Source organism: Netta rufina (assembly GCF_964035555.1).
Source record: "Netta rufina genome assembly, chromosome: 1".
Classification (NCBI taxonomy): domain Eukaryota; kingdom Metazoa; phylum Chordata; class Aves; order Anseriformes; family Anatidae; genus Netta; species Netta rufina.
Genome location: NC_140123.1, coordinates 163,188,422 through 163,214,747, shown reverse-complemented (window position 1 = coordinate 163,214,747; position 26,326 = coordinate 163,188,422). Strand labels below are relative to the sequence as shown.

Sequence of the window (26,326 nt, the reverse complement as noted above, 5' to 3'; positions counted from 1 at the left end):
GGACTTCATCCAAGGGTCAGGCCTTGCCTGTGGAGAGCAGGTAGAGCTGGCGGGTCTTGTCTTGTGCTCTGACCAAGCAGGGCAGAGTGCCACAGTTTTCGGGCAAAGCCCAGTACTTGGCTGTAGCAGAGGGCCCTGCAGCTCACAGGCTGTCCTTCTAGAGCCTCCACCCCTTACAGAGGTGGCACCATGAGGGCTGGAGGCTGAAGTGTGAACTCCTAAGGCAAGACTCTCCAGCTGGGGGAACAGCCCATGCCAGTGCCTGGGAGACCCCCAGCTGGCAGCTGGCCTGTGTGCTGGATCAGTGTAGAGCACACAGACAGGAGTACCCCGGTGGTGCTCACTGCTGGTGGAGATGTGCAATGCTGACACTGCTCTGGTTTGGGCCTCCATTTGCTTTCAGGACAGAGGTGAGGCCAGTCAGAGGTTCAGGCAGTGGCTCAGTTGGTTGCCCCTTGTAATGGCCCAACTGAGCCATGTCCCCCTTTGTCACTAGTGAGAGAAGAGCTGAACATGCCACATCTCTCAGCAGAGGGCGTGCATTTGTCTGTGTCAGCCCAGGCTCTCTGCATGCAGGGCCACTGTGCGGTGGGCAGGGAGCTCTGGCTGGTGTGTGCTGGGTGCTGTGGTGCTGCACCTGCCCTGGCCTCCTGCTCCCGAAAGTTAAAGGATCTCTCTGACATTCTCAGAGATGTTTCTCAAAGTGATGCCTTCCATCTTGCTTGCACAGCTCAGAGAGCAGTGAAGTTTAGACAACCCACCCCCTCTCTCTTCATGTTGACTCCTCTCCCCCTGTGGGGGCCTGCTTTGACACCAACATTTTCTCAGCACAAGGCTGCCTTTGGATTTGCATTTTTAAACATGCCTTCAGCCTTAGGTCTCAAGAGATGCTGTGAAAGATATTTGCTCTGTGTCAAGAGTAGGTGTCACTGGACAGAGGAACACACATCAGGGGTTTGCACACTGCTGTGCAGGACCCAGTTATCAGCTGATGCTCTAACCCATCTCCCAGACTGCAGTGTGAATTGGCAAGTCCATCTCTCCCTCTGTGTAACATGTTCTAGGGGAAGAAAAAAAGCCTGAGTAAAAGAAATGAAAGCTCAGCAAAATGCAAACCCAAGCCCAGCACTCAACAGGGAAAGCCAAGGGGAAAAATCATTAGATAGGGCATTACATGCATGGACACGTACTGGATGCAGACACACACCTGCACGATGCGGATGCCCTCCTTGAGACTGCAAAATGCTTCCATAAAGTGTTCAGATGTCTATACATGCACATAAAAATACACTTCTCTTTAAATCCTTGTGACTCCTGAACCGCTGTCACACAAAACATGCAGTGTTACTAATATCCCTGCTAAATTACCACCCACCCCATAGTTCTGCAGAGGAGAGCAGTAGAGATCCTCAAGGTGAAACCTGAGATGAGCAAGACAGGGGTTTATGTATATATACAAGCCTCTGGCATTAGGTTTTATTTGCCAGACCAGAATCTGAGTAGCCTGATGTTGGTGTTTAGGACATCAGAACAACTCCCCTCGCCTCATTTCAGAAGGGCATGACAGCTCTAAAGGATGCAATATTCCTGAAGTAAGAGCCTGAGTCGGGCTGTCACTGTTTGTTAACTGGAGGTGGTTTATGTTAGATGGTACATTCAGTCTGCAATGTTTGTCATATATACTTCCTCCCCTCCCCCCACTCCCCCCTAATTCTTCCAGCATCATAACACCTAATTTTTCCCTCTAGAAACTATGACTTTCCTGAGTTACATCCTTGAGACTACTCAGATCACAGCCAATATTACCATGAACAGCCTTCTCTAACCTCTCCTCTCATGTCCCCCAGTTATGCCTGTGCTGACTGCGGTGTGGACTTCCATAAATCATGGTCACCTGTACATTGTGAAGTACGGAGGACCTTGAGCTAATATGTCCCTCTGGAAACCATACAGTTCCTGCCTGAGTCAGCCTTGTCAGGATAAACCCTTTCTGGGCTACCAAGTTAATGCTACCACCAGGAGCAGTACCATCACCTAGAGGAAATAATCAGCTGATCCTAGCTGGTTTTATACATGTAGTGCTCTCTTGGTAACTTCTGTTTTGGAGGAATGATTTACCAAGGCAAACACCTTGGCATTCTTGCAGTCCTGACCTTTCCTTGACACCAGTGGAGCTCCATAGTTCATTGACTTTGCAGCAGACAGAAGCACTCAAAATATATCTCATTAACCTTCTCCTTCTAATCATGGCAGGGGACAGGACCTCAGCAATTGCAAAAAGCATATAAATGCACCAATAAAGAAATGTTTCAGCAAAAATAGCAAGAGCTGTGTAAATGCCAGACCTCAGTGAGCTGGGAAACAGTGTTTCTGCAAAGTGCTTTTATTCCCAGAACTTCAGAAATGAGTTATAAAGCCAGAGCAGATACTTCACCCTGTCTGTACTATGCACCAAGCCTCTCCCTGGTTTATGCTAGGTGCTGTATAAGTAAACAGGGAAGAAAACTGCACCATCTTTTGTAATCTACATGCTTAATTGAATGACTATTAGAAGCTATTCCTGCTTCTGCAGGTGCAGTGGAGAAAAGCAGCCTTCCCCAGGTGGCGGTGGAAGGTGAGCTTGAGGTTCAGGAAGGAGTGTTGTTTTTGTGTGAATTAATTTTGCATGTGGAGCGTTCACAACCATTTCTTGTCTGCTTTGGTTGATGTGGCTAATTAGTCACCCTAAGCATCTGTAAACAGGAGATTTTTTTTTTTTGTTCTCTGTGGCATCTCTTTACCTGCTACAGACCAGCCTATGCAAGGCTAGAGACTTATAGCATCACAGGGATTGGAAATAGCTGGGAAGTCAGCAGTGTAAGTGTGAGAGTCACAACTTAACCAGCTTGGGTGAAGGCTAAGAGGGATGTTCTATTCTCAGGACCCTGGAGAAGGTTACCTCATTCCATGAATGAGAGAAATGTGAGCTTAGGAGGTGAAGACATCAATAATAAGAGCCTTTGTGTTCACATAGATTAGCTGTGGGACAGATGTATGATGATTAAGGCTGAGTTATGACATCTGCAGACGGAAAAGGTGAGGAGAAAAGGCTTTCTACAAAGGAGTTACTCCTCTTGTTCCTGCTTAGTTAAGCCACTGGACTGGAAAGTCTCATCTGGTTCCATCCCTGCTGCTCTAGGCAGTGACATTGCATGGCCCTATACAAACCAGTTGTTCTTCTTCTTGACCCCATTTTTTTTTTTTTCATTTCTCCTTTTGATTTGTTTTTCCAGAACCTCCCTCCTCTGATGGTTAAAAAACATCTTCTTTTCAAGGCAATTTTTCTCACAACCAGTTATTCTTGTACCAATATTGTTTTTCTGCTTTTAAAAACCACAACTTTTCTTCCTCCCTTGTGTATCTGTCCCCCCTTTATTTATACAGAGCAATCATATCCCCTCTTGGCTTTCATTTATCTAGGTTAAACAAGCTTTTTAATCTCCTCCTTCAAGGCAGGCTCTCTGTTTCCCCTAATCACTCAAACCAAGGTTATTTTTGATAACTAGCTTTTCTGTAAGGTTCTTTGCTGCTCACCCAAACTGAGTGTAAAACAGCATGACCTATTGTCTGTTGAGTAATTTTGAGGCGAAGAAAAGCGTCAGCTACCAGATCCAGAAAAAAAAAACACATCAGGGTGCTGCTGTTAAAATTTGCATTTGTTCTCTACCTTATCTCTGTGAAGCCAAAGCCTCCTATGATGACTTGGTTCCTGGTATAGTTTATATTTAATAACAGTAATGACATCTCTATCCACCCCAAAAGCCAAGCCTATGGATCTACAGTAGTTCAATTCCAGTGGAATATCTTGCACCAGCCTTCCAAAATCTCTTTATTCCCAATGATTTTATTTATTCATGACTTATTTCTATACAATCTACTTCAGCATTAAGGTTCTAACAGCACCCCCAAGGTTTACCATTACTTTTATGAACCCTAATCAGCACATGCCTCCCATTGGCAGTGTCCCAGTTATAATTGTTATTTCTATGGTGCTTCAGTTATTCCTACAGTAGTCCTTTTCAGGTCCTGCCCAGTTGTTCTGGTTTTTCTATGTCCTCATTCAGGAGCTGTATGAATCGTACTGACAAGGCTCGTCTTTCTCCCTAGACCCTCCCTCTCTCCCAGAGGGGTTAGGTATGCTTTTCCATCAGCTTTGTTGCCAATAACGCTGCTATTTTCTGCCAGCTGCCCAACATCTTACCTGTACCTTTTGTATATTTGATTTTGCCTTTTCCGTGTATTAAAATCGTGTAAAAGTTACATAAGCTCTTTCCAGTTAACTATATTACAGGAAGGTAAATGGCAGGTAGCTTTTCATGCTTGCTATTGGAGTTCCCTCATCTAGATCTGTCAGACACATCTTTGTATGTGTATCTACTCATTTCAATATTATTTTTGAGTCTTATGACCTTTTCTGTATTTATCTACCCAGTGCACCCAGACATGAGAATGTACCATTATCTCCATTTTACACAATAGGGAGTGGAGGGACAAGGGTGTTTGCAGATCAGGTCCCAGAGGTCCTTGGCAAAACAGGGGACATGCCTTTTAATCCCTGCCCGGTGCTGTTGTCTTTGTGCTTGCCCACTGCAATGAACAAGCCCCTCAGATCCTGGAAAACAAAATGTAATAAGGGAGGAAACATTGAACTTTCTGGGAAAAGCAGAAAGCATTCGAGTTCTAAGTGAGTTTGGAGTGGTCTTTTATTTTGTAAATGAGACCAAATATGTTTTGTTCCTTTTCTTGTATCTCTTCTATACCAAGAGTGGAAGGAAGTGAGAGATTTAAAGAGTAGTGCAAAACGTGGTACAAATAGGAGCCTGAATCAAAAAAAAACAACAATCAAAGATCTTCACCCAGACGTAGTTCTCCTAAACCCCAAATCAGAACACAAGGGCTCTGAGTATCTTGTACAAGTGATGTATCTGAACCTCTTCTTTTTTTCACCCACAGTTGTACTCTGCTGCCTAGTCCTTGCAAGCCATATTTCTGTGAGGTTTTGTTTCTCTACCTGTTGACATTAGTTGGAGGTTTCTACAGATGATTTTTGTTCTTTGGTCCTTCCTTAGCATAGTAGGAGATACTCAGAGGTTGGTTTCTGCCTTGGCTGCAGCAGGCAGCCTTGGAGATTCATAGGAGTAGCTTGGACTTGTCTATATTACAAATCTGAGTGAGGGCTTTGTAAATGCTTAGACTGGGTGCTGGTCATTTGGTGGTTGCTTTTGCCAATGTAGCATTTAAGGTATCCACTGAAGGAGACTACCAGCTCTTGTGTTATAAACATCTTACTGACATGATAACACGGAAAAGAGCACATGCAGAAGAATAAAGAAATATACTCTCCTGGTATAAACTGCAGCAAGAAGATTTAGGTTAGAAATAAGGATTTTTTTAAAATTTTTTTTAACCTTTTAAATAGGACAGATAGACTGCCCACAGAGATCATGGGCTCTCTGTTGGTGAAAAGGACGGGTTGGACAAACATCTGTCAGAAACGCCTGTTACAAGTCTTAGCTTCTCTTGGTAGGGGATCAAAGCTTTTGTTAAGAATTAGTTTCAGGGAGCTAACATTCTACAGAACCTTTAATTAAGGATGCACATTAACATACTGCAGAACACTTTTATTCTGGCTGCATTATACTGTGTTTAAGGCAATTTGCCAGCCGGCTGGAAGGTTTTCGGAAGGCTCTGACTTTTTGTAGGCAATCTTACCTTTTGTCTGCCCATGATAGCTTATACACTTAGGCAAACCAATAGCATATAGGATTAACATTTTGTTCTACAATAGCTCTCATTTTCTTGTTTCACAAATGCATTGGACTTCTCCCAACAGCTTGTTAATCCAAAGTAGGATCCTATATTTGAAGGTGAAAGTTAGCTGCTCCCCTCCCTCAATGCCTCCAAATTAATCCCTAAACCAAAGTGACTTCCCTTTCTCAATAAGATCAGATGTGGTACAGACAGAGAAGGGGGGATTTAAGGTGAAATTCTGGCTCTTAGGAACCCTTCCCCAGCATATAGGATCATACTTGGGTTTTGGAGAACATGATTAGAAGTTTTGTTTTTGTTTTTGTTTTTTTTTTTTTTTTTTAAGATCCCTAGCATCCTCATTTTTTGCTGATTCTGTAACCCTCCAGTGCTCCTGGTGGGAGTTTGGATAACTGGGCTCTGATCAGAGAACACCCAGTGGGTCTTGAAACTGAAGGGTGACAAATATGTAGGATGCCTGGGATGGTTTATTTTTCCTCTTTTTGCTGAGGCAAGCACTGAGCAAAACCTAAGTAATAACAGTTTACAAGCTGTTAATACCAAATACCCTGAGACTTCAGAAGTGCCTTGCTCTGCTCTGCACAGCTTGGCAGGTTATATTCTTTAAGAGCTGGCATCATTACCTGGACAAATCTGTGACATTTAATTCTGTTGTGGCTAACCTCTGTCCCCAGAGTGAATTGCTCCTTCTCTCTCATGCCAGATTATCTAGAATACAATGCACATTTTTATTTTCTTTCTCTTGTATTGTCTCTGTCCTTTGCACATATGGCGTTTCTTATTATCTTTACTGTCCTTGTCTACATGTTGCTTAAGGCCTCTCTTTAACTACATGTATACACATTGGATCCTTACATGCATGAGCACCTAAAAAAATCTGCCCTCTCTTAATTCATAAACCTTTTCTGAATTTGCTTGTTTCTATCATTGACTCATATCAATACATGCCTGCAGGTGTGTGAGTAATTATATGGCATGCCTGATTGCTCAGGTTAGCAAAGAAATGTAATATTTGCACATACTCTTGAGACAGTCTTAGTTCATTTGAAAATGTTGGCCAGCACATTTCCTTACATCCTGTTTTTCCTCCTTCTTGGTTAATTTATAAGGACTCTATTGGGATAATAAGGAAAGGACATGCACTACTGTATTCGCAGGTGAGGTGCTCCAGCACGCAGGAGGCAATGATAGGACTGTCATTGTTGTCCTAATTTCATAATGTTGGCCTGTGTAGTACAATGCCGTGAAACGTGCTTGGCACGCAGCCTTACAAAGTCCCCTTTCTGTCCCAGAGAACTTCTGGGTAATTACGAGTTGGGTTTGCTTATCTGATCTAATTTATCACTTAAGGGTTTATATCATGCCTATTACTGTGATATCTAAGTGCTGCTGAGATACTGCAAGATGTCTCTTTCATCAACTGCTTATTTCTATGATAAGTTAATGTTATTGAGCTGAAGTCTGGGCTGTTCTGTGTAGCATCTTAATCATTGGTCCCTCCTGAGCCCTGTGCGTGTAGTTATTCTGCTTGTCTGGTGGCCTCATTGAACGGGTTTTGGGGATTTGAGCTCAGTTACTTGAAGACTAGAATCGCACTGCAGAAATCTCTAGCTCAGATGATGATAAATTGATCTGCTCTGTCAATGAGCAGGAAGGGCAGGGTTGAGCAGGCCCTGGGTGAGCATATGAGTATATGCTTTCTATTCCCTCAGAAATGTACTTTGCACATACAGTCTTAGGTAGGGACGTGAGTACAGACCGTCTGCTATGGTAGTCAACGCTACTTGTCTTTTGCGGATGGAAGATGCCACCAGCTCCCTGGGCTCCCAGTTTGCCAACTTCCACCTGCTGCTCAAAGTGTATGTAAAAATGAAAACAATTGCCCTGCCCAATCAATTAAAAAATAGAAAAAAAGAGAGAAAAAGAAGATAAATAGCTATGTACCCTGTTTGCTGGCCCAAGCAGGATGATTCTGGTGGTGGGAGAAGCATTAGGAGCAAACTTGCCTTGACATTTTTTGGTTGCTGCGCTTGTAAGGGTTCACAGGGAGGGTAAAGTCTGCTGCCCAGCCATTTCACCCTCTTCTTACAAAGAGTGCAGCCCTACTCTCTCTGGGGTGCTGTGTTCACACTGCAGGGATGGATGGGGAGGCTGCTGTCTCTGGGTGATTTCTTCTGCCTTTCTTCTCCCTCCACCAGCCCCCAGTGTGGGTTTTTCTTTCATGGCCAGATGAAGCGATTGTTTGTTTGTTTTGAAGGTGACAAGTGTTTTATGTGAATTCTGGCTGCTCTCAAATGCCAAACCCCAGCTGGGCTTTGAGTTTCACAGAATAACCGCTGACACCTAATGAGCCTCTAATAAGTGCTTCTCCCTCCCTTTCTGTCATTTAAATAAATAAATGATGGAAATTTGGCGGTGGTGGGAGGTGGTGTTGGACTGCAGTGGAATGAAGCTTTTCTGTTTACCCATCAAGCAGGTACACCACCAAAAAACAGTCACACAAGCCCCCCCTCCACTGCCTGTCCCCGTGAAGGTGCCTCAGCCCCAGCCTGGGGGGCTTTGTTTGAGGACTGAGCAGGAAAGTTCCTTCTTGAGCCCAGTTAGTTTCTTGCCCTCCCATCTCAAACTGAGAGCCAAGGTGCTAATTAGTGTCAGTTGTGATGGGGGAAATGAGAACAGAGGCGAGACTTTGATAGTTCAAAGTGTAGTGGTTGTTCAGGTGTTTTCTTTTCCTGGAATTTTTGCAAGGATTAGTCTACCATTGGCAGTGGGTGTGCTACATGCATCATCTCTTTGGGGAATGGAGTGGCTTCAAAACAACTCTTACTTGTGGCAGTAGGTATAAGGTGAAGGGGTTCCCATCCCCCTTTTCTGGTCTCTGAAGGTGTGATTTCTGTGTGCTGAAGAAATGGAGAATGAAAAGATATAAAATGGCAATATGTCATTGTGGAAAAAATAGCAAAAGTAGAAATAGCAGATGCTGCTTGATTTTCATGTGTCAGAAACAGAACAATTCCTTGTTTCCAGCTAACATATGCAACCAAGTCATTGTGAAAGGACAAGTGCAGGTATTTTAATGAGCCCTTAGCTGGGGATAGTGAGAACTACTATTAAACAAGCATCTCTGTCTATGTTCGTCTCCTGTGAAGATACTCCTGAAACTGCTGAACACCTTCAGTTGAGCCTAACTCTTTTGGTTGCCTATCTCCTCTGTCATTTGGAAGAACTCAGTCCTAACTAGGAGTTGGCAACTTTTTTTCCAGAATGAGTTATTTCTGACAAAGGCAACTTTGGTTAAAAATGAAACAATTTGATTAATTTCAGTGAAAGTAAATGAAAACAAATTTTTTGAAAAAATGTTTTGTTTTGACTTTTTCAAGTGAGATATTTCAATTTCTCTGTTTCAAAATTGTGTTTTGTTTCATTTTTTTTTCTTCATATATTTGTCCTCTTTTTTAACGGAAAATTACCATTTTTATTGTGGCTAGCAGACTGAAATCAACTTTTCAGGAGACAACAAGCTACATGGTTGTTGCTTGACTGAGAAAGCTCGAAGACATCATGTCTTTTTGACCAGGGTGGTGGTATTCCCCTTGTCATCCACTCACTTGCCCAGAGGCTGAGACCATCAGAGAGATGAGACATCCCCACACTCTTGCTCTCTTTCTCTCCCTCTAACTTGGTTTGAACCCATTTCCTCAGAGCCTTCTCTCCAGAAATATCTCTGTCCAACAGAGATATCTCTGTCCAACAGCAGTTAGCTTGAGTACTCCAGAGTTGTTCTGTCTGGGCCTGTGGGAATGTGTTTGCTGCAGAGGGATGGGGCAGCTAGAAGTCTATTTTGTGTTGTGTGTGTCTCCACAGGTGGGAAAATGGAAGGAAAAAAAGCTGCAGATGAAGTATTATGTGTGGCCCCGCTTTGAGCTGTATCCTGACTCTGAGGAACGCGAGGACGACCACCTGAGTATAGTGACCCTGGAAGAGGCACCGTTTGTCATTGTGGAGAATGTGGACCCCCTAAGTGGCACCTGCATGAGGAACACTGTCCCTTGCCAAAAACGCATTGTGACTGAGTATGCACCCCTGTTTTTTTTTTCCTCTTGTTGGGTTCTCCCTTTTCAGCAGAAAGTAGAGTCTATTGGGCCAATACTGGCACATCCTGATAATCATTTTTAGCAAAGTCACCTCACTTTGCCCAGCTTGGCCCATGCCTGTTCATGACTGGCCCCACTGGGCAAGTCCTTGCAGTGTGTCCAGCACATATATCACAAGTGAAGTTCTCCACGTTGTGTTGTGGGAGGGGGAGCACATACTGACAGCAGAGGAGAATTAAGGGGATTTTCACCAGCCTTCTAACCCATTACTGTTATGATTGTTCAGGAATAAAACCGATGAGGAGCCAGATTATATGAAGAAATGTTGCAAGGGGTTCTGCATTGACATCCTCAAGAAAATCTCAAAGTCTGTCAAGTTCACCTATGATCTCTACTTGGTGACTAATGGCAAGCATGGGAAAAAAATCAATGGGACATGGAATGGAATGATTGGAGAGGTCAGTAGCAAAGGGAGGGCATGGTGGGCTTCATTCTTGGGCTGGGTGCTATAGGTCAAGTCCAATCTCCCATCATTTATTGTGTGCCCTGCCAGGGAAAGGACAGAGGTGACTCTATAGAAATGATTGGCTTGGATTCTTTCTGGGCACTGTGTGAATTAATCTGCTCTGACACTCTGACCGTGACCACCTTTTCTGTTTGACAATTAATTATTATTCCCTATAGTGTCACAAATTTTGCCTTTATAGTCAAAGAAAGAGTGTGATATCCGTGCACCAAAGAGGCTGCAACCTAGATTAAGCTTAGATCATATATAAGATGTATAAAGAATGAAATAAGACTTTGCAGTGTTAGAAGGAGGAGAAAGCAAGGACAGAAAAATGAGATAAGATGTCTTCTCGGTGGATGATGTGTTTATCCTAAGACCTCTGCGGATTTATTTTTTATACGCATACCAGCTTTGAGGGGAAGATAAATGTCTATAGATTCCCTGAAAGAAAAAGGTGTCCCGATGAAAGATTAGGAAGGAGAAATGATAGAAACAATATAGGGAATGGGATTACAGGGGTAAAAAGGACTGCATGGAGAGACAGGAGGTTAAGAAGGGGCTTGGTTGTGGTATTTGAGAGGGGCTAGCCTTGGGTCTGTGCATGTGAACTCTTCTTCTGTTTCCTCCAGGTTGTCACCAAACGGGCCTACATGGCTGTGGGATCCCTCACAATTAATGAGGAACGTTCAGAAGTGGTGGATTTCTCTGTGCCCTTCATAGAGACGGGAATCAGCGTCATGGTGTCACGTAGCAATGGAACTGTCTCACCTTCTGCCTTCTTAGGTATCATTTTAGTCTAAAATTAAAATTTCACCCAGTGTTCATCAAAAATTAGGTGAAGGTTACTTGTGATTCTTAGCCTGAAAGTCCCTTTTTGGGAATACCTGTGGGACAGGTATATAAAAATAAACTGTGATGTTTTAGTTCTAAATCCCAAGCAAGCGAAATCCAGGCAAACGCAAACAAGCACTGCCTAGAAGTTCCAAGGCATTTCTCAGTAATCCTAGCAAAGAATGGGCTCTCTCAGGGTTGTCACCTACCCTACAGCATGTGGTATCCCAGTGACTCAACTAATAGCATGTTCAAACAGTGTAGGCCAGAAAAAAAATTGATTCAAACCTTAGAGCTCTTCTGCCACTATACTTAGTGATAACAATTAGCAAAGAATTGCTGTGCTTTCAGAGACATTATTGTAAAGAGAATATTAGCTTGATCCTTCCTTGACAAAGCAACTGGAGGAAGTTAGAGATCTAACAGCTTTTGAAAAAGGGTTGAGCCATCAGTTCTTTGCTGACACTGTGCATCCCAGTAAAATGATCTCTGTTGGTCTTCAGTGGTGGAGGGTGGTCGGAGAATGCAAAAGTGATACTGCATTTCCCCCAGGCATCCATGCCTTCCTAGTAACTACTATTTGGCTTTACAAAATGCTTTATGATGCAGCAAACACAGTATATGAGTTATATAATTATTGTCTGCTCTCTGCCAGGAACCTGAGAACACTTACAGAAATAATTTTATATGGGCAAAGAAATTTTTCCAAACTCCTCTTGAAGAAGGAGTTTCATTACTGCTCACTCTTCAGCAATTTTTGCCTTTAGCCAAGGCAAATTGGCTTCCAATATTCCATTAATATTACTGGGGTGTGTAAAACCAACAATAAACTAAACTCCAAATATTTAAATTAATATTAAAATCAAGTTGAAATATTGACTATAGTGTGGACCAACATCCTAGGTTTGTTTGATCTGGTACAGTACCATCTTTACCTGTTCATGCTTGCAGATGGAGAAAACCTGTCAAAGATCAAGCACTTGCAGAATATGAATGCTAACATTTCTAGAATGAGCCAGTGTTCCCATTGCTACAGGAATGGAATAGCTGAAAAACTACTATCATTACGGCTGAACCTCAGAAATTTGGAGATGCTCTTTGGCTCAATAACATCTTGAAAGTTGAATGTTTGTTTGAAATTCTGCCAGTTCTGTTTGATTTTCCCCCACTCTCTCCAGATGGTGCTGGAGGACTTCCTGAGAACAATCTTTTATCAATGCATTTTATTTTATCAATGCATGTCACAGCGGCTGCATGTGGTTCCAGATGGAGCCATGTGTCACAGATGTAGCTGTAAGAATGAATGCAGTCATTACAGGAAAAGGAAACTACACTTCTACTAATTCAGGACATTTCTCAGACTGGGGTTGAAGGCATCTCCATAACTTCTGTTTTTCCCAAGCTACACACTCTCACCGGGGTGCTCTGAAGGGCAAAGAAAGGGGGGGGGAGAGGTAGCTGCGCTACATTGGGCCTTTCAACATGTTTTTTTCTTCCTCTCTAGAGCCATTCAGTGCTGATGTATGGGTGATGATGTTTGTGATGCTGCTTATCATCTCTGCAGTGGCCGTCTTTGTCTTCGAGTACTTCAGCCCTGTGGGCTATAATCGGTGCCTTGCTGATGGCAGAGGTAAGGGGAGCCGCTCCTTGCCATGAACCTCTCTTGCTTCCAATCCCAGCACCAGCATTTCCTTTGTATTAACTGTGATGCAGATACAGCCCACTTTGAGCTGTGAGTTCAGACTGAAGAGGACAGGGAGGGAGGTGGAAAATGGCTCTGAAGAGAACAGATGTAGATAATAGATAATTTGCTTGGCTTGGGAGACTGAATGTGGCGTCTTTCATCTCTAAAGCACACACTAACGCCAATTTGTTTCTCATTGAGGGGAAATGGGTGCTGGTAACTGGTGCTGGCAGTGGCTACGGCGCTGTTCTCTTTGAGGCAATCAGCGGGCTCTCTGTTGTCAATCTGCAGTGCTATGTCTCCCCAGAAAGCAGGCAGCTCTACCGGCCCCCTGGCATAGTGCTGTCCTCCAGAGCCCACATCTGTCAGCTGGGCATGTCCCTCCCCTGCTTGGCTCTCTGGCTTGCCAAGTCCAGCTGAGAAAGTGGGAAGCTTATTTCCCTGGGAGTGGGCGAAGAATTATCTTGTAAAGGCAGGAGGAAAGATGGGAACAAGTGAGTGACCTAACTCTGTGGTTCTAAACTTCAGAATACAGCCCAATGAGTTAAAGAGAGAATGGACAGACATCCTGATAGACAGCATTTTTTGCCTTATTGGCAGGAAGACAATTAGCAAGTTGAACCTGCTGTCATCTCCTTATCTTCACTCCCTGACAAATCAGCACTTCAAACCTTTCTGGGACTTACTGGTCTCAAAATGGGACCAATGATGGGAGAGAGTCCAGAGTGATGGGAGGGAGACAGTTACTGGAAAATGCACTCATTTCCTCCCCAGTCTAGTACTTTGAGTGAATTCATACCATCAGATTAGAGGGAACTGAAAAAAAAAAACACCACAAACAAACAAGCATTAATGGGAATGTAGGCAGAACCACATACACAGGGAAGTGGAGAACTCTTATTGTGGAACTGTGTAGGGCCTTCATGGCAACTACTCTTAACCACACAGATGTTTGGATACAAGTAAATATTGTTAAACCCATGAGTCTCCTGGGAGGTGTTAATACAGATGTGTAACTGGAAGCAGTTCTTAGCACAGGTGTGCAGCCATGCAGTTATTAAGTTAGCTGAACTGCAGCTGCAGTATCAATATTTCTGAGTAATTAGGAGTGGTACTGCATGATCAGGCAGATATTATCACTGACAGATGTAACGTGAAGATGTAGAAAGCAGCTGCAGAGACTGCAGTACCTGTTTGGTAATGAACACTGCAAATGTTACTTTGGCTGCATTCAAGCTAGTCTACCATGGTATAACCCTGCTCTCATACCTCGATTTTCTCCTTAAGGACACCCAAGGATTTCTTTCCAGGCATACCTTGGTCTTAGCCCCCAGTTATGTTGGTTTGTTTTTGTTGGTCACTCAAAGTTTGAGAGCTCAGAAGGATTCGGATCCCTGGTGTGGACTGGAGACCCCCATTGCTGTCTTGGTTTATGGCTGACAAAACAACTGTGAAAGCAGATGGGGTGATTAGTGGAGAAGGAATTTGTCAAGATTTCCTCACACTCCACAATTCCCACTAGTGTTTTGCAGGGCTTGCACTCATGTCTTAGGGCAAGTCCACACCTTGCAGTACTGCACCTTACATATGCATGTGGCTTAGATATCGCACTCATTTGAGTAAAGAGGAATTTAAAACTACCGCTCCAGAACGTAAAAAAGGCAAGGAGTGTCAAACCATGCTTCTTATAGCAACTTTGCCTCCCTGGCATCTAGAGGCTCCAGTTTTGCCAGGTGATGATTCTACTTAGAACTTGGCGTGCAGTTCCCAGAGTGAAAAATGAGTCCCTTGAACCTTTCAACTGCATTTAGAGTGCACACAGTTAGTGCTTTGAGACGATCCATAAGGTTCCCTGCTCAGCACTTTGGAGAGGAGCTATCAATAGACTTTCTTCCCTTTTGTTTCTGCGCTGGAGCCAACTGTAACCACAGGCAGCAGCACCAGGCTTCAGCCTACCCAAGGAAGGAGGTAAAACATGAGATACTAAACCAAGGGGTTGCAGAGCCAGGGTAGCACCACTGGAAAAGTGACAGGCACTACTTGAACTGTGCAAGAGGGCTCCAGTCCTAAGAGAATCTTCTCAATGCCTGAAGTAGGATCCTTAGAGTAATTACAGCTGCAGTCTCCCTGACAGCTTCTCTTGTGCTCAAGTTGAACAAATTTTGGTTTTGGTTCCCATTAATGGCACCGGTGTATGCTGGGGATCTGAGACTGCTGAGAGTCAGACAGGATTTCACAAAGTTTCAGGCATGGTGTTTCATGAGCACATGTGGCTTTTGGGGTGTGAGTGAGTTTCTACTCTGAAAAGTGAGTTAAGGGGAAAGTATCAACTTTGTAAACGTTGTACCCGCTCTTGAAGCTGCTGATTTTCTTGAGAGAGACGAAGTATATGTCACATGTAGCTTAGATGCAGAGAGAGGGAGTTGGTGCTTCTCTAGCTTGTGCATCATCAGCAGACTGGGTAACAAAATGCTCCTGCAGAGGTATTTGCAGAGCCTTGTTATTTCAGATAGTGCTGTTTCTTGCACTGGTCCAAGTACAGTGGTGGCCATGTGTTGTACAGGTGTGTATTGAGAGTTCAAGAACAACATCACTGTTGAACTAGAATCGTTCATAATAGATATTATGAATTGAACTAGCTCAAACACTGTTGAGCTAGAAATGAGGATAGAGTGTTTCTAACCAAACTCTTTTTCTATTAACTGTACGTGAACTGAAATTTAATGTTTCAAATTCTGCATTTTCTAATCAGGTACATTATATAAGGCTTCACTGGAAATCTGTGAGATAGAAATAAATACAGAAACCTGAGGATATTTTAAAAATTCACTTTTCAGGGTCATGGTTTGCTTAGATATAGTGTCTTGAACACATGGGTGCACAGCTGTGGATATTCATCTCATGTGGGAATATCACTGCTCTTAACTCTGAAGTCAAGGTGTGTATGTAAGGAGAAATGCATTCCTCTCACTTGTTTTGAGATACTCACTGTGGGGTCTTGTTTCTCAATCACTCTAGAGCCAGGAGGTCCCTCTTTCACCATTGGCAAAGCTATCTGGTTGCTGTGGGGGCTGGTGTTCAACAACTCTGTGCCAGTGCAGAATCCCAAGGGTACCACTAGCAAGATCATGGTGTCAGTGTGGGCCTTTTTTGCTGTCATCTTCCTGGCCAGCTACACTGCCAATCTGGCTGCCTTCATGATCCAAGAAGAATACGTGGACCAGGTGTCTGGCTTGAGCGACAAAAAGGTAATGGATCCACCCAAACCCCTAAAGCAGCCTTCTTCACAGAAGAGACTGCTCTACCCTTTCTCCTTTGCTTTTACTAGGAAAATGTCCAGGTTTTGTCAGTTGCAATGTTTCTGTAGTCCCTCATTTTAATAGCACAACTGCTCTTTTCTGGTATTCAATTGCATTTTTACACATTTTAAGCACTTCAGAAGTGAATTATGGAAACCGAACAGAACTGTGTTTACTTGAATGATCCCAAACAACACTTTGATTGGCAGCAAGAAATGAATTAATGCTCCTTTGGAAGTGACGTGTATAATGGCTGTAACCTGTTTATTGAGGATAAAATAATTTGTCTGTGTGGGAACTCTGACCATTAGGCTAGCAAATATGATAGTTTATTCTGGGGACGAGTTCTGCCCATGGGGGTAAATCAGCTCGGCTTTGATGATTTACTGTTGCTTGCATTTTAAGTTATACTGCCATTTTTTCAAGGCTTCGCAGAAGAGATCATTCCCTGTTCAGAATGTGTTTCACTGCCTTGTTTACATGCACTGAATTTTGTTCTCGCAGAGCATTTGCTTTTGCTGGGCTTTGCAAACTGAGGATTTTGAGGAGATTGCTCATGCATGCAGGGTAGCACTGTCTGGCTCATGAGGGTCTGAAGCTGTGCACACTGCTTTATTTTTGTTTTGTTGCAAGGTTACTCACAAGGAATTGAGTTCTGTGAGGCTCGATTGCCCATGCTGAATTTGTTACTCAGTCACTGGGGCTGCTTAACGGGTCATGTCATTGTAGGGCAACTAAAGGGCAACAGGGTACACACATCACTATTGAGGATGGCAGCAAGAAGGTGTTAGTTTACTGCTGCTGGACTGGTTTTAGTTACTGTCTCTTGAGTCCCCCATGACAGTCTAGAAATAAATTGCAGCCAGGCCCCCTATATATACTGTGTCCTGTGCTGCATGATGGAAATTCTGTAATGGATTCATTTTTAAGAGTTTTTTTCCTTTTTTTTTTTTTTTTTTTTTTTTTCCTGGAATGAAATATGACAGAATAATATAATCCATGCAAAAGTGCTCCCATTATTTGTTTTAATTCCAACCTCAATTTATTCCACAGTGTCTCCACAATTGCAGCGTGTTGGGGGGAGGGGATGAGAAGGAGGTTGTTTTTCTGACGGGCAGAGGTTGTAGCAGAGACACCTGAGAAGCTGTGGACTCCCTCAGACTGAAAGACACTGTTCAAAACCAGCCAGCCCTACCAGAGTTAACATTAGTTTGTCATCATTAGGTTTTCAACTGTTTGAGCTAAATGAGGTAGTTCATACCTGTGATCTATTGTTTCAGGCTGTGCCTAGGTTCATGGAGAGAGCTATGCTTTCATCCTCATGTATTTCAAAATACTTTCCATACCTGCAGAGATATGTGTGTGAAATACCAATTGAAAGTGGTAACTCCTGGAGCTTCATAGAGGCTTTGGATATAGGTCTCTAGTCCTATTTTGGTCAATATCACTGTAAGGTTGCCTGTGTGTATTGGATTGAGGTCATTTTCTTTTGCTTTTCTTTGCTTACATACCTCTGTTTGCTTTTGCTTACCTAAAGCACTTGCTGGGTGTCTTGGGGAAGAAAAAGACCACAGCACATACTCAGCTGATTGTGGTGTGCCTCAAACACAGCTGCTAGTGCAAGTGCAACATATGGGTAAAATTATGATCTACCACAGCATCTGGAACCAGATGAAAATTCACTGGTAAAAACTGAAGGCCAACTGCTGCCTCTGGAGAATAAGACAGGTGGGAAAAGCTCTGTCCAAAAGGCTGAGTGAGCAACCTTGATCTGCTGGGCTCTTGGGTTTCTACTCTGTACATGCAGAGGAGCCTTGCAGAATTTGAGACAAGCTATTCAGGTGCCCATTGCCTTGCTTCAGGATGCCCTAGTTGGGAAATTCACCTTTCTGATCTCCTCTCTTTCCCTGTTTCAAAGCTTGCACACTGCATATACCCCAGAGATGGAAGTGTGTTGTGCTCTTCCTCCCTTTTCCTGCCATCTTAAATTAGCTGCTTCAGATTTTCAAAGGAGGTCTCCTTGGAGCAGCAGGAAGAGCTGCTCCAAGAGCTGCCTACAGCTGTTGACCTGCTGCTTCCCCACAAGAGCAGGCTGAAATGTTTCAGCTGTCTAAGAACTGGGATGGTGTCTTGGCAGTGCCCCAGCATTTCCTTTCCAGTGAAAGACAGGAACTAACATCAAGGCTCCGATGTGCTGTGGGGATGCTTGAGCAGACCTGTCCGAGCTGGACTAGAGCAGAGACCTCTGTACCAGGGTGGTAGGTTGGATGGAGGGTACCTGGAGACTCGCTGGGCTGAGCTTCATAACCTCTGCTGCTCTTCTCCCCTGGCCCTGAGGGTGCACCCTGGTGATGTTCACCCTGCTCAGTGCCACCCATTTGTGCTCAGCTGCCAAAAATAGACGCCAGAGCTGACCCAGGAACCCAAATTCCCCCACATTAACCCTTGCAGCTGCTAAATAACACATCAAACTTTGTCTCTTAAAGCCAGTGCAGGCATGGGCATGTTCAGGGAGGAGAAACTTGCTCCTCCTGCACATTGGTGCTGGCCCTGCATGTCCTGTAAGCAAAGAGCTCGTCTGATGGCCTCTCCCTTCCAGCCATGCGCTCCTGGCTTGCCCTTCTCCTGCACTGATGCCAAACCATAACCTGTCACCTCTGCCAGGCCACCTTGTGCAGCAGCATGGCTGGATGTGGTCCCAGGTCCAGGGGCTGCTGCAGCTACCACCCCTGCAAAAGCCTGGCCAGCAAGGTGGCCTGTCACAGGGTATCATGGCCAGCTCCGAGGTCTGGATCTTGTCTGTTTGTAATCAGGAGATGTAACCCAATTTCCTATAACCGGAGAGCTTCAGAAACGTTAGAGAAACAAATGCCTGTGGTATTTTGGTCTAACGAAGGCAATAAATACAGGAAAGATTACATAAAATGAGCTAATGTGTGAAATAATCTAATAGCTATACATAATTTCCATTCATATACAGTAGTAATAGAATAAAAGCAAATGTGGACAGCCAGCAGGACATTTAAATAAAATAATTTAGAATGCGGTAGGTTAATAATAATAATAATAATAACAAAAAAAGTATCTGTGCCTATAAATTAGTTGAAAATGCCAAAGAAGCTAATAAAGTATCAAAATGGTAATTTCGTAATTGACATAAAAAGGAAAGAAATGGATTTCTGTATGCCTGCAAATTAATATAGATTGCTGGAATTTCACATGTATTTGACTTATTTGTTTTTAAGAAGTTAATGAAATGTTGAGACAGTGGGTCTATTTCTATGCAGCATAGGTCAGCTAGTATTTCTGAATGGATACCTTTTATTTCAAAAAAAAATAAATTTGGAGTTTAAACTGAACAATTTTTATTACTGAAAAAAATCTTGGGAGTGTGCAAGAAGGCAGAGAGAAATTCTGATTTTTCCCCAAGTAGATCATTTCAGTATACATTTAACAAAATATTTTGTTTGATATTTCTGATGTGTTTTTTTTAATTTCTTATTTTCTAAAGGCACTAATCATAAAATTGACCTACACTTAAGAAAAAAAAAAAAAAAAAGATGTTTCTGTAATGAAGGAAGGGGATGGAAAGAGATAACTGAAAGACAAAGAAACACAGTATTCTGAGGTGGATTAAGCATTTCAGGTTGATACAAAGCAAAAATCTCTCTGAAGAAACTGCAAAAATGAATCTGCTTTATTCCTGCACTAATAGATGCTTGGCCATGAAACAGAAAAATGAATTATTTCCCACATTGTACTCTGCGGCACATTAAATGTAAATTATACAAGGATCCTAGATATCCAGAACACTTAAGCATGTGCTTAACTTTGCGCTCATGAGTGGTGGTATTAAAGTCAATGGGCTATTATTCACATGATTGAAGTTAAATGCCTTTCTGAGCTTGCAGCTTTTGTACAACAAATACCTGCTCTGGAGAAAGCTAGGAGAAGTGCAGAGCAGACATAGCTGCCAGACAGAAATTTTTCCAAAGAGACCATAAGTGGGGCTCGGTCTTCAACCCAGAAAGGTGCATCAGAGGGAAGACTGTCTAAGTGTATGGCTTGGAGGCAGCACAAATCTTCCACAGGATTACACATTTACTGTCTATGGACAGTTGTGGTACTTTCACAGATTTCTGCATGACACAAAGGAAATTTTATGTGGCAATGTCCAATAGCAGAAAATATATAATCCTCTCAATAGCAGTATGATTTCTACTGTCAGGAAACCTCTGTGGTGATTACAAATTAGCTAGAAAAAAAGTAAAACCATGCCATTTCCAGTGGAGACCATGCCCAGTCCTATTGTGATAAATCAGAGCCTTTCTTCAAAATCCGTAGAGCCCTAGACTGAGACACATCCTACTTGGCCAAAAAATAAAGAAATAGTGTCCCCAAACCTTACACCACAAAGATGAATTTCTTTCCACAGTGCTTCTCTGGGGGTGACATTTTCCTGTAAATAAGTTGAATTGCATTCAGTCTTTTGTTTCTGTATGACCTTTATATATAACATTAGTGGTACCGACTAGTGGTTGATAGGACAAATGTTGGTTCATAGTGAAGGGCAAAAATTCAGACCTCTGAAAAGCTCAAATTTTATGCCTTAAAATCTGATGTTTTCTCTGTATCTATTTGTAAATCATCATATAAAAATAGTAAATAGTGCAGTATATGCAGTTTAATTGCATATTATTCTAAAATCTCCAAAGTAATAAATAAGTACAGCTTATAACGTTAGTAATACATCTTTTTAACCTGTGACTTACATTTACTGTGTACATAAATATGAACACAGATAAGCTTTTATAATTGTAGATGGGTCCATTTATCATAGATATAATCATCCTTCATTCTTCAGCTTGGCATAATCTTTATGTTTTTTGAAATCCTTTCAGCAAACCTCCATGTCCATGCTAAAAAGTGATTCAGTAGTTTTATGACTATAAATCTATAAATGTTTAAAGCCAGTGTAGTTTCAAGTGTGTGTTCCCCCCCAACCCCTCACTCCCTTCAGTTTTACTTTTGTTATTCCCCCTCTTTTTTAAGCTCAGTGCTGTGTAGCATTGAGCAGCAAGGAGGCTGCGATATGCTTTAGCTCAGCCTCTCAGTATACTCTCTTTTTTGTCGACCAGGAGGGATTTAGCAGCAGTAAAAACTTGTAATGGGACTCTTCAGGATTAGTGGCAGTTTAAATGCAATTGGGAGCTTGAGCAGGTAGAATGCAAGGGGAGGAGATACACAAAGCAAGACCATAGGCTGAGTCTACCCTTGCTAGAAAGGGAACAGTGCAGCACAACCCTTCTGGCTTTGCTTGTGGTGCAGGTGGAGGCTGCTGGAGGAGGCAGGTCAGCTACACAGGCACAGAGCATTCCTTAGCTTCCGGCTTTTTCATTTCCTTGCATTTCCTGAGCCTCAGTCATGGCCAGCCCTTCCTTTTCATCCTCCTTCTCACCACCTCTCGCAGCTTGCCCTTTGGAGATGCTGGGCAAACTTGGTTGCTTCTGTGCTAATTGCTTGGCAGCCTGGAAAACGTTGTCTTTGGAGAGTTGCGTAATGGGAGGGGGGAGGGAAGCAAAGGATTGTCCTGCTTCTTGCATTGGTGTAAGTCAGCAGAGAAAGAGGCGATGAATATTTTTATTTATTATCTATACAGTGCCATAAATGTACTTGGCACTCTGCAGTCAAATAAAAGATAATGGCCCTGACGCCAGGATTTGGCAGCCTGAAAGGTGAGATCTGGCCTTCTTTGTCTGAATGATCAGGAATGAAATCCTTGTGGGAAAGGGATGGAAGAATGAGATCTACATGATTTAAAAGACAACAACAACAATAAACAACAACCCCCCAGCTTGCTGCAAATTTTATTGCTTTAGTCTAGCAACAAGTTGCCGAAGTGGGTGGGCTACTGTTTGTGCTTGAAAGATAAGAGGCTCTGACCTGCCTTTCTTAGTAAAGATGGCTGAAAACCAGAGTTCCTCCCTCCTCCACTGAACTATATCATCTGAGTTTCTTAGAGTTTCATAATTTGTTAACCAGCTGTCTCATGTGCAAACAAAGCAGATTTCAAATTCCTCTGTACTTAGCTGCCACCTCTCCTCTCAAGGTCTTTTTCATCAGTCAATTTTCTCCCTCTGAATGAACATGTACACTTCCAATGGTATTAACATAAGCGTGCTAACCAGCATCTTTCTGCCTCACTAATTTCTGTTTTGTGCTTGCCCGAGACTATTCAGAATGTGCCTTTTGCCCCATTGTGTCTGACTTCCAAAGAAACTGACTTCCAAGGATGAAATATATGACATGATTTGATCCTGGGAGAAACAGGTTATCTCCAGCTTTCATATGTGCAAGCAAAACTTGAGTGTCCTGTAGGTAATACCACATAGCCCCCATAATTGTAACAGATATGACCGTGTGCATATCTGATACCATACCTACTAGTATTGGAGCTGTGCAAGGAGCTTTCATGTCTGGCTGGTGAAGCTCAGTGATTCTATTACAGGTGCTGTTTTCTGGTCAAGCTTGAGAGACACCTAACAGTGTGGCTGCCATGAAGCCTGTAGCCTGCCAAACATGTCCTGAGGAAGTTTTAAAACCTCGGTGTTACCTTTTGGGTGGAGAGGCTGCACAGGTTCCACGTAATGCTCACGCACTTGGCAGCTGGGTGGTACTGTCCCAGGAAATGCCTGTTTTTCTGGCAGTGGGTGGACTCTGTCCATGTGAGGGTCCGATCCCTGAATGGAGGCCTATGCCTGGGGTGTCCATAAGACCTGGGCCAGCAGAAGGGCTGTGTGGTCCCAGCATGTGCGTATAGATCTGGCTGCGGAAGATGTGGGACCCCTTGAATGCCATCTGTGAGGCATCAGGCTGCCCTGCTTGAGGTTTGCAGTCTTTTGCTCTGTGCAGAAGCAGCACAGGGCAGGTCTGCACGGAGCAATGCAGCTAGCAAAGAGGCTGCACAGTCCTACTGTGTGCACTGCTCTGGCAATAACTGCATGTGATGGAGGCTTCTTCCACCAATTGGATTTCTGCTTTCATCTCAATTATTTTACAAGGGCAACTATTTTTAAAGCTGCTATATTTGAACTCCTTTCTTTTGCTTTCACCTGCCCCCGCCCCCCACACCTCTGCATTGTCCCTAGTTGCTCTGTTCCCTTCCCTGACCCACACGTGTTACTGTTTCACCACCAAACATTCATAGACATTTTTCTTCTTTTTGTGGGTCTGACCCACTCTACATCTTCTTATAGAACTCACTTTAATCTAATTCTTTGCCAAATTTGTTGCTGTCAGCTGCAGTAACTGATAACTCCTTTCTCAGACTTATCTAGAGGAATTCATGGGTGAAAGTGCTATGCAAAATAAGAAACATCACAGGGTGTTTAACAATATGATAAACAACAAAATGAAGGTCTGAGGAAGCACAAGGATTTTTTATGACCTTCCAAAACTAACTTACTGAGTTGTATTGGAGTTGTATTGGATCTGGATTTGATGCTGTTCGTTCCTTTTTTTTTTTTTTTTTTTTTTTTATGTCAAGGACTGTTGTTTGACTGGTGAAGACAAGAAACACTGTGGTTTTAGGGCTGGTTTCTGTTTGGGGCCTGACAATCAGGAAGAGCTGATGAGGCCACCTATAAGGAGTCTCAGCCATTGCTGAGGAGGTGGAGAGTCATATTGCGAGGGAATATAGAAAATGAGAAGAAATTTGAGCTAGGAGAAAAGGAAGGTCTGAAAATTTGTAGTCACTTGGAAGCGGCTATGAGTTCCACGTTGGGACTTAAAAAAATGTCAGTAATGTCAAAGCTTGGTGACTGTGCAGAGGAGAGAAGGATGTTTTAGGAGTGAAGCTTGAGAAACATCTGTACAAGAGATTCATGAGTAATAGAAGAAAGAGCAGCACAGTCTCTTTAGTCTGCTGTCCTCACAGATTATTGTACCAGTGCTGTGATCTAGGTTTGAAGAGTGATTTTTTGCCTATGCTGTTGTGCTGGCACACTCCTAGTTGGGATACTGCTGTAGCAATATAAAAGTGCCCTGAACCAACATACCAATAGAGCAGCCACCTGGGAATCTGTAGAGCACTTCCTCTACCAGCATAGATGATGGGACACAATTAGGCGGAAGTGCCTATGTGCATGGTCAAGCTGGATGATGAAAAGAATACAGGAAAAGCCCTGCAGATGGTGCTGGCAGTGATGACTGACATTCCAGAAACAAACTGGTCACCACCTGAATGCAGATCAGTACACAGTTACAGCTTTGAAGACTTTGCAAGCTGCAGATAACAAGAGTAAAGGACAGGGTGGAAAAGGTATAATATAGAGAGGCAAGGAGGAGAATAATAGTGAGCATTATCTCTTACTTTGCCTTTATTTCCTTGGCTTCGTGTTTCTGTGAGTTTTTAAAATGTAATGTTCTTTCAGCATCTTGGAGTCCTGATCATATTGTTCTTGGTGCAGTGGAGGTTGGGAGCGTGTCCACTGACCAAAGGCAAGTCAAGGAAAGCCATACTGGATACAACCAAAGGACAGCAGCAAGAACAGATGGAGGTGTAGATAACACAGAATAAATAAATAAATAAATAAATAAATAAAACCCTGAGAGAACTGGGCTTCTTTATCCTCTGTGTTGGAATATGGGGGAAAAACAGTTCAACGGTGTTCAAACACATAAAAGTCACCTTCAGAGAGGAAAAGACTATTTCGATTTCCCTATCTGTGGTGAAGATCACAGAAAAATAGTGTACTTGGATTGCAGCAGGAAGGCTTTAGTTCAGACACTTGGATGAACTTTCCAATAGCAAAGCTGGGGTAGGTTGCCAAGGGAATGGGGAGTCTCCAAGGGTTGCCATCTTCCACAGAAGGCTGGATGAAGAGCTGTCAGGAATGGTGGTTTCTAGGAGAGTCCCACCAGAGAAAAAAAGGACAGAGCAGACAACTTCTCAGGGCCAATTCCAGCTCTGTGATTTGTGACATTGTTCATGGCATGGCTTGGGCAACAACAAGGAAGTATTTGGGGAATATGAAAAGGACAAGGCTCCTCTCTTTGAGAGTCATCCATTAGCTATGAAGGGGTTCCTTTCTTGGCTGAAACAAAGGATAAAGAAACACAGCATCCTGTGCAAGATGTGCTGCCGTGATCACAAGTAGTCTGTCAAGACATAAATGTAGGGGAAAGAGCTACTTTGGAGTTAGACCTGAAAACCATTGACCTAGCCTTTAATTTTTAACAAGTTCTGGTCAAACTCCTGTGCAAATGTCCTGACTGGACTCTTAGGCAACGAAAAAGGTGCAAGCTAACTGCAGTGACATGCAGCTGAACCAGAGCAAAAGGGGACAATCAAGGATGTTTGGGCAATGTAGAGAGGTTGTGCTAAAATTATGCACTTGAGCATGGACTATGCTTTTCTAGCCTTATGTCACTAAATCTTATGTTACAGTTCACTAATTAATGCCATCTTTTTTAGAGATATTTGGCCTGTGTCACAACAGATATCTGCTGGTTGTAAGCCTGCCAAAAGAGCAAGCAGATTGCTGCTTATAGGTGTCTGCGCAAAAGCTTGTGACTGATGCCCTGATGGGCAAGTTTAAGAGAATGGTGAGCATTTGGGGCTGTCTGCTACCCACATCGTTTGGCTACCTATGCTTTTGGTGGGAGAAGCTGTCCAAATGGTCCAGAGGCTAAATTTAGATATACAAATGCAGATGTCTAGAGCCAATACTGGAGTATTCAAAATACCCTCAGGTATCTGGAAGATCTGACACTGGGGCTACAAGGGACCTGCTCCCTGGGTGAAATTCCCTAGGGCATTTCAAATAGCACTTACACACTAGGTCAAATAAACTGAACCCGGAGTATGTAACATGGGCTTAAGCTCTTTTGGATTTGAAGGTAACAGTGAAGCTGAACCTAGGGACCTTATTTTGGAGGGTCAGAGCTGTGGAGCTTCATGCAGGAGAAAATTTAATCAGAGGGTCTGGGTCTTACAAAGTGAAAGGAGCCACCACAGAGAAGCTGTGTAGGTATAAGATACTACACACACACACATACCCAGTTTTACCAGCTCATTATGTTATGCAGCAGAGGATTATCT

At 43.1% G+C, this 26,326-nt stretch overlaps 1 protein-coding gene across 1 annotated transcript in view; it reads left to right on the top strand.

Annotated features, from left to right (window-relative positions):
* The window catches only part of GRIN2B (glutamate ionotropic receptor NMDA type subunit 2B), a gene marked incomplete at both ends in the record, with an annotated part of 162,036 nt that overhangs the window by 122,754 nt on the left and 12,956 nt on the right, over positions 1 to 26,326 (top strand). The window contains 5 exons of the mRNA XM_084291018.1: positions 9,673 to 9,881; positions 10,189 to 10,360; positions 11,040 to 11,193; positions 12,746 to 12,871; positions 15,944 to 16,173. Coding sequence (XP_084147144.1) covers positions 9,673 to 9,881; positions 10,189 to 10,360; positions 11,040 to 11,193; positions 12,746 to 12,871; positions 15,944 to 16,173 — 891 coding nt within the window. The remainder of the gene's footprint in view (positions 1 to 9,672; positions 9,882 to 10,188; positions 10,361 to 11,039; positions 11,194 to 12,745; positions 12,872 to 15,943; positions 16,174 to 26,326) is intronic.